At 49.0% G+C, this 13,314-nt stretch overlaps 1 protein-coding gene across 6 annotated transcripts in view; it reads right to left on the bottom strand.

Annotated features, from left to right (window-relative positions):
- The window catches only part of FUBP3 (far upstream element binding protein 3), a 39,246-nt gene extending 28,645 nt beyond the window's left edge, over positions 1–10,601 (bottom strand). For 5 of the 6 annotated variants that reach the window (XM_084219706.1, XM_084219711.1, XM_084219707.1 and 2 more), the window contains exons 1-2: positions 10,475–10,601; positions 3,173–3,278 (exon numbers count right to left, since the gene is read on the bottom strand). In XM_084219706.1, the coding sequence (XP_084075832.1) occupies positions 3,173–3,278; positions 10,475–10,567 (199 nt within the window). In that variant the 5' untranslated portion in view covers positions 10,568–10,601. Of the gene's footprint in view, positions 1–2,687; positions 2,706–3,172; positions 3,279–10,474 lie in introns of those variants that run through there. The other variant, XM_084219712.1, reaches the window with a different exon arrangement.
- Positions 10,602–13,314: the final 2,713 nt, after the last annotated feature.

Below are 13,314 nucleotides of genomic sequence, written 5' to 3'. Positions count from 1 at the left end.
GGCCAGGGGCAGCAGTTGGCCCTTAACAGGTGGGCTGGGGTCTGTCCTCAGCAGCAGCCACAGGCAAGATGCCACCAGGTCCCTCTGCAGCTCAGATTCACCTGTCCCCAGTGCTCCCCTTCACTGAGAAACATTAACCCTGCAAGTGGCCACAGAAATGCCAGCTGTGACTTCCCAGGAGCAGTACAAATAAACCTGATCTCTTCCCTGCACTACAGCTGTTTGCAGGATTACTTTCAAGTTGTTTCCAGAAAGGGGAAAAAAAGAAGCCAGGGAAAAGAGAAATAATCAGTCTCAAGCTCCATCTAACACCAATGAGCCAGGCTTCCAGGGCTGATCCTGCTGCTCCTCAGTTCAGATCAGGGTTATGTTAAGGGAAGTGCAAAAAAGCATTCACACATCCTGATTTCTGACACTATAACAAATCTGTTTTTCCTGGAAATGCTTGAAAAGCAGCTGAATTTGTTTTGATCAATGCACTGACACCTGTCTCAAGACCACTTCCTCAGCTGGCATCAGGCAGCCACAGCAGCAGCAGCTGTTTACAAAAACAGACGGGAAGAATTAGATTGTCCCGAAAGACAGACAGCTCTCTGTCACCTTAAACACTTCCTCTGCAGACAATTTTTTACTAGGAATAGCAAGACATTCCCAAGAGCTGCATGGGGATAAGGAAACAGTGAGACCTGCACCCAGCTGTGAGCATGCAGTATACAGGGAAATTTCCCACCAGATTTGTTCCCAATGCATCCAGAGCAGTGGAATGCATCCAATCCACTATAAAATGCACTTTAACATTTCTAAAGCATGTGTAACAACATAATCACTTCCTGACAACATCACCTCCAAACTGTACCTCACAGACAAGCAGAAAATTGAGAGAAGTGTGGGCATGAAATTCCAACACCCCTTGTTTGCAGTTAACAGAGAACTAAAAAAAATCATCCAAATAGGAAGTGCATTCCTAATTTAAGTGTCCTATTAAAAGCAACTTCCATCTTCCAGATGTTTAAAGCTAAGGCTGCATTATAGACATTTAATTACACAGCAGCAAGAGCAGGTAGCCCAAGACTAGGATATGGATCACACCACAAAGAGATACAGAGCAAGAAGCACACACAGATTCAGGAGTTGCTCTGCCAGGCTGCAGGTAAAGAACAGCACAGGGGAATTCATCACACAGCTGCATATCAGTACAGGACTTAATAATACCATCAGAAATAGAACCCAACATGACCCAAGCTGAAAGAATTGCTACAACCCTTTATCCCTACCCTGACAATTCCTGCTTCTTTAAAATTTCAGCCCTTTAAAATATTGCTTCTGTCATTTCTCATCTTCTCAAAGACCAGATTTTTGGGAGGGGAGTTGGACAAAGTTATATAGAGATGTGTATGAACAACCCAAGGGCAAACACAGCATTTAAAAATAATTACAAACAAGGTCTAGTGCTGAGGACAGGGTGAGCAGAACAACTGCTGATGCAGGAGTCAGGAAGAGCCGCTCTGGGAGGCTCTCCCAGGAACAACACCCATTCCATGGAGTTATCTACACAGCACAAGGAACTAGCAGCAATGCACTTTTCTAGCCCAGACTGCTACTGCATTGACATGGTCTGTGCCAACACAAACAAGGCTCACCAAGTTCTAGGGCTCATCAGTACAAGTTTAAGTACAAAGTCCAACCTGTCACTGAAACACTACGACCAACTCACGTGTTACGAGTTCCTAAAACCCATTTTGTCAGGAGGTCAGAGCTCCACTTCAGTCTGATGAACCAATGAAAAACACAGGCAGGGCAAATGTTGTGAATGACAGGTTCCCAGAAGGCTATTTTTACTCCTTTTCACACACAGCCACATCCCTAAGCTCAGAGCTGTTCAGCATTCCTCAACGCTGCCCAGCACCTTCGCCTGCAGAACCAGCAATGCCAGACCTCTGGCTTCTCAACAAAGATACAAAATATGGGGGCTCACCCAGATAAATCCCTTCTCTCCTGAAACCAAACCAAAGGAGCAGCAGCAACCTGTTGCTCAAATAGAGCCAAGAGGAGAGAACAGAAGTGGGTGGTGGCATGTGTTCAGAAAACAGTAATGTTAGCAAGCCAGAGGCTCCACATGAAAGAAACTTCTCCCCATGCACCAGCATGTTTTTTCAGACCGAGGAGCAGACGTGCAACTATTTTCAGCCTTTGTATCAGGCAGAAAAAAATTCTTTTCAAAATGAAGTGCTAGGCAGCAGCTTGGCTTATCTCCTCAGTACTGCTGAACATGTTCATGGGGGAGAGAATCACCCTGCAGGGCTACGAGTGTCAGGAAAAATACCAGAGGAAATAGCAAAAAGGAAGACACAGCCATGCTTTTTATTTCTTCACAAGAAAAGGTGAGCTCTTTGCATCCATACAGCAGCAGATAATACAGTTGTAACAATGCATATAATTAGATTTATAAAACCTAAAAAACTCTTGTTCTAATAAACATAAGAAACTAGTGGCTTATTTTAGAATTGTAACAATTCATACAATATTGACTTATGACAGTTACCAGTTATGTTCCATGCAATAAATTATCCTTCGGCTATGGCCAATTTTAAATTCTTCAAAGATTTCAGAATTCTCAAATAATAATGGAGAAAGCAAAACTAAATACTGGAAGTTTCCTTCCAACTTGCATCATCTTACATAAATACCTTTTCTCCTTAAAATTCAAGTAAAAAGCAACCAGAACTTGACAGCAACTCAGCTCCTGGGCTGTACTGGAAACAAATGGAAAGGAAAACTTGTAATACTGTCCCTACACATGATCTGCTCTCAGAAAATAAGGGCCATCAGGGAATAACATGTACTCTGTACACCTGATGCTCTATATGTGGGCTCCAGAATAGGCCCAATAAGCAAATCCTCCTCCCTCCCTCAACTACCACAGACCAAGATTTAAATGACACAGTTTGTTTGCTGATTCCCAAAGGTCATGAACTAACAAAGAATTGCTTCACATTAATACTAGTGCCTAAGAACACTGTGCAATCTAGGTAAGAGTAAACAGCACAGGGCATCTTGTATAAAATTTCTACACACAGAAAGCTGCATTTTCCATCCTTAACACAGACAACTGCCTTCATAGATGAATTTCAGGAGCTGCATGCACAAGACTGACTAATCACAGCCAGCTTACCTCCATCATCCAGGGGCCGTTTCTGCACTCCATAACCGTAGACTGATGGGTCCACAAGTGTTGTAGAATTATTCAAGTGAGGAATATCTCCAATTTTAGCAGCAATCTATAAAAAGGGGATAATATCATTATCAGCCACCACCACAATTAAACACTTTATTCTCCCAATAAAGCTTTAACCCCAGGCCAATCTTCTCTCAGGTAGTTACTATATTGGTGGATTTGTAACAAGGTGCTTCATTTGTAAAGCAAGCAATTTTCTGCTTGCTTTTACTATTTGCTTAATTAAGATCATATTCACCCAGTTCCTCTTCCTGGTCATAAGTAGCCCTGGAACATTATATTCAGGATTATTTGCTCAATGGATAGCTGACAAGCTAAATCTTGCTAAGAGGAGGGTTCAAACTAACCCACCAACTTTGTCCTGGAGAAGCTGCCACCTCCAGAGCTGTGTGGGAGGACATGTGCTTCCTGCTGCATGCATGCAGATCCAGACACACAGAAATGCACACTCACACACCCGTGGGGGAGCAGAGGGAGAGAATGGAAACACACAGCACAAGGACAGGTTTGGGAACTCCCTGTCAAAGAGACTGGATAACTCTTGTTTACTGTGTGAGGAAAAAGCCAGTGGGCAAACTATCAGTCCAGAACTAGTTTCCACTTCCTGCAGTGGTCAGTACAGCACACACAACCAATGCTGCCTGTGCCTCTGCTTCCAAGCCTTCCAGAGGGTAAACTGCCCTTCCCTGCTGAGCCAGGATACAAGGAGTTTATTCACAGGAAAGAGGAGACAGGCAGGTACCACAGTAAGGGAACTAAGGTAAGAAATAAACTGAGACACACACCTAAACATCACTTAATGCAAGTGAAAATTGAAGCTCATCTCCAGTGACATGTGGGGGACAGCTGTACAGGTAGGTGCTGATAACACAAGCTCTTCCAGCTGCTCTCTGAGCTAACTGGTGGAAACCCACCCTAGAAACACCCAGGTGCATTCCCTGGGTGCTGCACCCCAGTTACACCCTCCCAGGACAGGCAAACTGCAGTCTCACAGCTCCCTTTGCCTACATAAAGTATTTTGCTGGAATAAGCAAGCACAGAACAAAGCACTTACAGAACAAGTATCAAGTACACCGTATGCCACAGCACTGCTGCCTTTTCCAGCAAAAATAAAATCATTTAATCAAATCATTACCAAGAGACTGATCTCACTCCATTATAACTGGATTTCACCAGGGAATAAGGAAGAGGAGCAGATGAAAGAGCATTTCACACAAAGATATTTTAAATATCTTTAATATATCTAAAGATATCTAAAATTTGCATTTCACTGCAACAGAAAGACATCTACAGCAGCTCTGGTTGTTGACACTATCTTCTGCTGCAGTGGAACAAACAACTGCCCAAGATGCAGAATCACAGGGTACTGGAAAAAAGCTATTTCAAATAATCTTGAAAGATTGAGGACACTGCTTTTAGAAAGAGAACAGGAAACATTCTGTTCAATGCCTTCCATGAAAAGGGCCCCAAGTTTGGACCATTTTCTCCTTATAGTCCATTCTGTCTTGTCTCCTTTTGGAAAGTCAGAAACTTTGCTGTGTCAGAAATGTCAGAGCTTGAGAATAAAATCTTTCATTGGTACCAGCTGAAATCCTGTAGTGAAGCTTTCATGACAAGCATTTTGTACATCAACATCTCCAGTAAGTCTCCAGAAAGCTGGTTCTGAAAGCATTAACACACCTTGTCCTCTCCAGGAGGGAGGGACAGGTGATGCTTTACTCTTTTGTTAAATGTTGTACTGCATCCATGGATTCAGCCCTCTGCCCTTTCCCCTCATGTTAGGGATGAAGAGAATTTTAATGAAATATTCTTACTACTTCAATGCTGAAATACAAATTTTAAATTGTATTTTACAGCAATCTATTAACAGCTTTCATACAGTAACTTACAACATAGACCAAAAGGAACAGTGTCAGGTATAACACACCCTGACATATTTTGGGACATTTAATTTCAACGCCCTATTCAAGAACTCTCTTTCTGTCAGTGGTTATTTACCATGACTTACAAGTTATGGATGATCCTTTAGAGGTGAAATCACTCAGCACACACTCCAGGAAAAGAAAAAACCAGTCTGTGGGGATAGCAGCTGACTTAGGGAAGGAAGGAAGCCTGAAGTACAGAGGTGCTGGCACCAAGGCTGTCTACTCCCACCTCAGGGGAGCTCTGTGAACCCCTGCTCGCACAGCACACAACGATCACCCTGGCACAGAATCCTCCAAGTAAAGGGCAAAGCAAGAGTGTTAAAGCAATTTTTACATTATCAGCTTTTAGGATATTTTCCTTTCACCCCCTCTCCCTTTATTTAAACTTGTACCCTTATCTCTAAAGCCTCCCAGCTGCCACTGGATTACAGGCAGACAACGGTGCCACCTCACCACAGCAGGAAAATACCCCCTGCAAAATGAAGAGCTGAGCTTTCAAAGTACATGTAGTAGCTAAAATAAATTTTAACACCTTATGTTCAACTTAAAATGGGAAGCTCAGTTTTTATGACAAGTTCAGCAGGGAAGTAAGCACAAAAATTAGGACATGGCAAAAGCAAGCAGACCCAGCCCTTATCTGCCTCAATGACCTTGAGTAATGTACTGCTATTAGCCACTGCTTTTGTCCTGCTCCATGTCAGCCTTAGGTTTTTTTCTTCCCCTTAAAGCCAATGCATCCATTTTATCAAGCTCTGAAATACACTGGGGAAAAAGCATCACTACTTCTGCACCTAAATTCCCCAAAATAAAGCTCTCCAACAAAGACTTTAAAGGACAACATAAGCCCCCAGCTGCAAATTGCACTGATAAAAGCCAAGAAAAACAAATTAATCCATGAAGCTCTGTGAGAGATACAAGTTTTCCTATACCTTGCACTTCTGTTCTATACATTTAACAGCCAGATAAATGACAATACAAAACACAGAGTAATACAAAACCACTTTTAAACATGAAGCTTCTTTGCTGGGCACACTCGAAAACCAATATCTGCAGAATTGAGCTTTCAAGAGAACAGGCCCAGCTTCTAGGAAAAACCTCTCCATGGTGCCCTGCAAAGAACAGCAACAGATAAAATCACCAATTCTAGGTATTAACAGGATAAAAAAAACCCAGTAAGGCACTGTCATCTGACCCTTCAGACTATTCTGGTCCTTGTGCTGCTCCTCCCATTCACTCAGCAGAGCACTTGAGTTGGGGTGACAGAAATTTCTCCAGAGCTCTGCAGAAAGCAATAAAACCATCCACAACCATTTAAGCTTCGTGTCACAGGTGGTTTTCCTAAATACCAGAGTAATTGGCAAAGCCTAAATCTATTTGAGGGTGGCCTGAGAAAGGATTCTGCAAGGGGGTAAAGAAAGGTTTGTCCAAGACCCCTCCATCACCACAGAAATTAAAGTTAGAGCCTGATACAAAGAGGGATTTCAAACACAGCCTGCTGACTCTCAGTCAGTCTCAGGATATTCCCCATTTCTGAGGTAGCCAGGATGGCACATCACAGGTTTATCAAGCCTCAGCCTCTCCTCTCCAGAGCCTTCCCACAACCCCCAGCAAGACACTGTTTGATCAATAAGAGCAAAACTTAAGGACAGTCTGAGAGAAATTAATTTTAGTCCAAAGTACAAGCAGCTCTGCTTATTTTCTGATCCTATTCAAAAGGGAAGCAAACATCCTCTCTCTCTCTCCCCCCAAAATGCCACAGAAAAGCCAGACTGGCTGGGAGCACCTGCACAGATCTGTCCTCACCTAAGAGCCACCAACCAACTTGAGACATGGTGCAGAAGATGCAGGACAGAGCAAATCAAAGTTCCAGCACTGCCTTGAAACAGTAATTATTGATAAATCCCAAATACTTCAGAGTCCACAAAAAATCCAGGCAAGTCCAGCACAAATGCTGAAAGCAATGCAAAGTAATTTCTCTCAAATATATTCCAGGTTTCTATTTTATATTCCCATAATAATCTCACATCCCAGTGGCTCTGAAGAATGCAGCTACTTCCCTTTACTCAGGGAAGTCTTCCTTGTCCTGAAGTTATATCCTTTTTCAGATATTCAAAACCAAGCACTGTATTCCACAGCCTGATTGTAATGCTGTGGCTCTCATGAGAACTGAATTTGGTAAATTTGATTACTGGTCTTACATGTGACACAAAACCTTGAAAGATTCAAACATCAAGCCAGGGATGACCACCCATAAAGCAAGAACCATGGCTGAATTTCTTTCCTCTGCTCCCTCATTCCCTTAGAGCAAAAGGAATACTCCAAAAAGGCCAAAACCAGAAGAAAAGCTGCAGCAGATCAGTACAGCTCAGGACCAAACACCCTTGGTGAAAGCTCTGCCATCACCTCCAGAGAAATATTTATTAGATGTAGCTGCCTTTCCATTTTCCCCTGATTCTCAGCCAGGAAGTTCCATCACAGATTGCTTGGGTGCTGAGGCAAACATCCATCACCTGAGCAATGAAGAGCATTTTCAGTGACATTTGGCAATGAGTCACTAGTGACAATCTGGTTCTGTGCAAGAGAAGACCACCTGCTCTCCTACCCAGCCTCTACAGAACTCAAATCAAGTATTTTCACAGGGGAAGGAAACATTTTAGCCCTCTAACAGCTCTTTTCATCCCACAAACACTAACAGAAAAAAATCATATTCAACAGGCAGCAAACAACTCACTGCACAAAAATGTAGGACACTGCTCTCCCACAAACACGTGCAGAGCCCACATTTCCCAACACACTTGTTGCCAGGCTGAGAGACAGCCAGAAGGTTGCTGCTGGAATCTTCCAGTTTTAGGCTCATGGAAACCCAGCACGTACAGAATAACTGCAGCAAGTATAATGAACTTAAGAACAACAAAATCATATAAGTGACCACAGCCAGGGCACAGAATTATTTACTGTTTATTATTCCATCTCCCTCATGCAGGGGTTGGGATCTCACAGACTCCCCCTACAAACATGATGACAGCAGTGAGGCAGCTCCAGGTCAGATCCATTTGCAGTTTGTGCTGTTTGAGCCCAGGATGCTCTGAGGCATCAGCCTTTATCCTGTGACTGATCACATGTGGTACACACAGAAGGGTTTGGGGTGGAAGGGACCCCAATGCTCATCCAGTTCCACCTCAGTCACCTTCCACTATCCCAGGTGGCTCCAACCCCTGCCCAACCTGGCCTTGGGCACTTCCAGGGATGGGGCAGCCACAGCTTCTCTGGGCACCCTGTGCCAGGGCCTCACCACCCTCACAGGGAAGAATTTTTTCCAAATATCTGACCTAAATGTCCCCTCTTTCAGTTTGAGCCCATTCTCCCCTGTCCTGTCACTACAGTTCCTGATGGAAGAGTCCAGTCCCTCTGCAGCTTCCCTACAGCCCTTTCAGATCCCAGAAGATGCTCTGGTGTCTCCATTGCACCTTCTCTTCTCCAGGCTGAACAGCCCCAGCTCTCTCAGTCTGGCTCCACAGGGCAGGTGCTCCAGACCCCTGACCAACTTCAGGGCCTCTTCTGGACTTGAAACACTCCCAAAATAATTTCAACCACCTGCACTTCAACAGCAAATAATTATTTTATTTTACATAAATGAGTTATTCAACTGCTATCAGGTGGCAGCATTACCAGATATTTAAATAAGATGTTTTTTGCAATGAGGGGCCTTCAGTAAGATAGAATCAGGTCAAGACAAATGCAGCTGCAGCACCTCTCAATTTAACTGCATCAAGCACAAAACCCTGTCTGGGTGCTCAGACATCACATTTCAAGGACAGGGCACTTTCCCAGTGACTGAAAGAAGCAAGGCCTGGCTCACCCTGCAGCAGCTCACACCCCACCAGCCTGTGCTGAGAGGGAAATCAATGGCCCCAGAGCAGCTCCTGTGTCCTGGGAGGGGCAGGGTGTGGATCTGCACCACCAGGTGCCCCTGGGCAGGTCACTGCAGGCTGCACAGAACAGGGACTGGCTGCCACTGATTCCCAGGTGAGCTGGGAATGAGGGGACAGCACCTCAGTTCCATTACAGAGAGCATTTGAGAGGTCTTAGGGTCCAGCTCAGTTCCCTCAGAAGTTTGTCAGTGAAATGACAAAGTCTGGGTGACACAGGAGGGGATTTCTCCCACCTGGAGAGAACAAAGTCAGGGTCTTTGAGCAGCAGGTGGGCTCTGCTCCTGGCACTCAGCTGTGCTACAGCTCCTTAATGTGCAGCCACTAAGCACAAGGGCAACCTGCTCAGAGATGAAACAAACCCCTGAGACAGACCTGCCACAGGAGATGTGAAGAACAGCCACAGCATCCGTGCTGTGAGCAGCAGCCTCTTGTTCTGCAGCCACTCTCCACAAACCAAGGAGCACACCAACACCTGGAATACCCTGTACTGAAGGCAAGGGTGTTGATTCCTGCAGGTCTGGGCACTTTCACTGAAACTTCCCATTTTAGCACTGAGTAAGCTCATGGGTTCCTCAGGGGAGCACCTCACTGCCCCCTCCCTCTCTCCCTGCAGGGAATGCCAAGCTCCTGCTCTGCCCAGGTCTGTAGTCACAGAATCAATCAGCTTGGAAAAGATCTCTAAGGCCATGGAGGCCAACCTGTGGCTGATCACCACCTTGTCAATCAGAGGATCGCACTGAGTGCCACATCCAGGGTTCCCTTAAACACCTCCAGGGATGGGGACTCCACCACCTCCCTGGGCAGCCCATTCCCAAGTCTAATTACCCTTCTGTGAAGGAATTCCATGCAATGTCCAACCTAAACCTCCCCTGGCATAGCTTGAGACTGAATGCTCCTGTCCCGTCACTGTTGCCTGGGAGATGACTCCGACCCCCACCTGGGGACAGCCTCCTTTCAGGGAGCGACACTGTGACCAAGTCCCCCCGAGCCTGCTATTCTCCAGGCTGAGTGTCCCCAGCTCCCTCAGCCGCTCCTCATGGACACACACCCCAGCCCCTTGCCCAGCCGCTCTCCGGCCGCTCCGTGGCTCGGCCCACGCACAGGCCGGTCCGAGACCCGAACCGGCACCGGCTCAGCCCCAGCCAGAGCCCCGGGCCAGAGCCTGCGGGCCGCCCCCTCCCGCACAGCAGCGCTGCTGCCCCGGCACCAACCAGGGCCGGGGCTGTCAGAGCCCCGCCGCCCCCTCAGGGCACAGCCCCGGGCCTCCGCTCTCCCGGCACAGGGGCAGCGGGGCCGCCGCCGTGCCCCGCCTCCGCTCCGCGGCCTAGCGGCGCCCCGCGGCCTCCTCCCGCCCGCCCCCGGCCCGCCGGCCGGCGCCTCACCTGCCGGGCCCGGTGCAGAGCGTCCACGAAACCTTCGGGCTTGATCCCCACGGGCGCCGCGCTCTGGCTCTGCCCCTGCGCCAGCTCCGCCATGGCCCGCGCCCGTCCCGCCGCTCCGCCCGGGGCCCGCGCCCGGAAAGGGAAGAAGCCCCCCGCTTCCGCCGGAAGTGCCCCGCAGGGGCGGGGCCGGGGGCTCGCGGGGCGGGGCGGGGCCGCCGCGCGCCGCGGGGTGGGGATGGGGGCGAGGGGCGGGGCCAGGACGGGCCACGCCCCCAGGGACCCCGCGCCCGCCCCCGGGACCGGCCCGGGGACACGGCGGGGACAGGGCTGGGACGGGGTGGGGACAGGGCTGGACATGGGGGGACACGGTGGGGACCGGGTTGGGACAGGGATGGGACAGGGCTGGGACACAGCGGGGACAGGGCTGGGACACAGCGGGGACCGGCAGCGCCGCTGTCCCGGACCCTGCTCTGCTCCTGACAGCCCCTCCCCGCCTGTGCCAGCCCGGCCCCACCTGTGACATCTCACTCCTGCCTGCACTCCGTGCCCCACCGGTCCCATCCCATCCCTGCCTGTGGCCATCCTCTCCCTGCTCATGCAATCCTCTCTGTGCCAGTGCCATCCCCTCCCTGCCTGTGCCATCCCGTGCCAGCCTGTCCCCCCGAGCCCTCACTGAGCCCTTCCCTGGAACACGCCGCCCACGGTGCCCGTTCCCTGCCCGGTTCGGTCCGTGTCTTTGAGCACCGTGTTCCTGACTCGCATGGCCGTGGCCGGACACTGCCGTGGTGTTGGTGACACTTTGCACAAAGGTTCTGGGCATGGGGTGCTCTGGGGAGCTCTGCCAAGAGCTGGAGCTCTGGAGGTGCCCCCAGGTCTGGTCCTGCCCCCGCTCCTGCCGCAGTGGAGCAGGAGGAGACTCTGGGATGATGCAAGGACCAGTTAGTCAAGGATTCATGCAAAGAACATGCAAAGCTTGTTCCTTGAGCAGGGCCCTGCACAGCCCTTCCTGCTGCTTTTTGAGTGTCATTTATGGGTGATTCTTCCCAAAATTCTGCCTGCACCCAGCTCCTGGCCTGGCTGGGTTTGCACACAGCCTGGAGTAATCCAAGGCTCACTGACCCCACAGCCCTGAGTAGGAAATTCAACAGCTGAGGGACGTCCCACAGAGCTCTGTGCCCCTCCTTGGCTGGGTCTTGCTCTTTCCAGTTCTGTGCATCCCATTTGTGCCTACAGGAGCAGGCAGGAATTGCTGAGCTAGCAGAATGATCTGGTGGGAAGGGAACACCTTCTTCACGGGGTGCAGAGTCTGCTCTGGTCACCTCCCCACACCAGTGGGCTGGCTGCTCCCCAGCCTTTCCTCCTCTCAGAGCCTGGGCTCATTTTCTTAAGCCAAAAGTCCATTTGTTTCAGGAAAATGGACACAGCCCATGGGGGAAGGATTTTAACCTCAGAGCAGTTTGGGAGGGCTCTAAAGCTCTGCTGGCTCCACCTCCCTGCCTTGGGCAGGGACACCTCCCGTTAGACCGGGCGGTTCAGAGCTCCATCCAGCCTGGCCTGGAGCACCTCATCCCCTGAGATGATCACCACGGCCATCCCATCATCTTCTGAACGTGATGGAGGCAACATCTCCAGCCATGCCCAGGGCTTTGCTTCCCCCTCTCTTGGAAACACCCAGAGGCTTTGGATTCAGGTAATTTTCTCCTCCTAACTCTGGCTGGGAAGACCCAATGTGCTCAGCACCAGCCTCTCCCCAGCTGCCCCTTTTTCCCCAGGCGTATCCTGGGTGGGGGATCACCCCAAGAGCCCCACTTGGCTCTCAGGGGTGCCCTGTTCTGAGCAGGACCCACCCTGTGACCCTCCAGCTAATGCCAATCTCAAAGTGGCTGCAAAGGTGACCAACCTGCAGCATAAAGCCACCAGCACTGGGACACGGGCAGGGAGAAGCTGGAACCTTCCCCACCAGACCCAGAGTGGTGCTCAGGGCTGTGAGAGCTGAATTTTGGGAGCCTCAAGCCCCTGCTAAGAGATGGGAAATCCTCCTTGGCACTGGGCAGGAGCAGCTGAGGGACCAGGCTGCTGGGAGGGTGACAGCCAGCCTCAGCACTGGAGCTGGCAAGAAGAAGACATCAGGCAGTGATTGAAAAGAGGGAAATTACAGGCCTTAAACACTTCCAGAAACAAATTTCTGATGTAAATCTTCCTTTTGAGGAATAAAAAAAAAAAAAAAAAAAAAGAAATAAAAAGCAAGGGAGTGATTCTACGCCTCCATCCCCCAGCTCCCCCTCTCGAGGCACACACACACCTTTGCACACACACACTGAAATTAGTTGTGACAGCTGAAATTCTCCACTCATCGGATGCTGTTTGACAGGGTACTTAAAAAAGGAGGAGGGAAGGGGAAAAAAAAAAAAAAGGAGAAGAAGAAGAAAAGGGAAAGTGGTTTGGTGTCGCACGGGGGAGGCAGAAGGGGGGTGATGTGGTGGGGGGTTTCAAGTGATACAAGACGCATAATTCAGGCTTCTTGGATTGCAAAAGCTCCTCTTACCTAAAGGGCCTGCTGCCTTTATTTTTATCCAAATGGCTCAATTACTGCAAAGCCCCACAGAGAAAATTATGGATGTTTGCCTCTATTTTTCTCCCCTTGTCTCGACAACTGTAGATATTTTGTTTTCCTTCTTTCCATCTCTTTTTTTCTCTTTTTTTTTTTTTTTTTCCCTCCCTTCTGGTGGTAGTGGTGGTTGCAGGGGGTAGAAGGTGGCTGGGAATGAGGATGGGGAGGCGTGGGGGGCCCGGGGTGAGGGGTGGGATGCTGGCATGTGGTGACCCTGCCACCGTCACAC

This window comes from Fringilla coelebs (assembly GCF_963513975.1).
Source record: "Fringilla coelebs genome assembly, chromosome: 21".
In the NCBI taxonomy this organism is placed as follows: Eukaryota; Metazoa; Chordata; class Aves; order Passeriformes; family Fringillidae; genus Fringilla; species Fringilla coelebs.
Note: the sequence above shows the minus strand (reverse complement) of the source record. Positions and strands in the feature narration are given on the sequence as shown.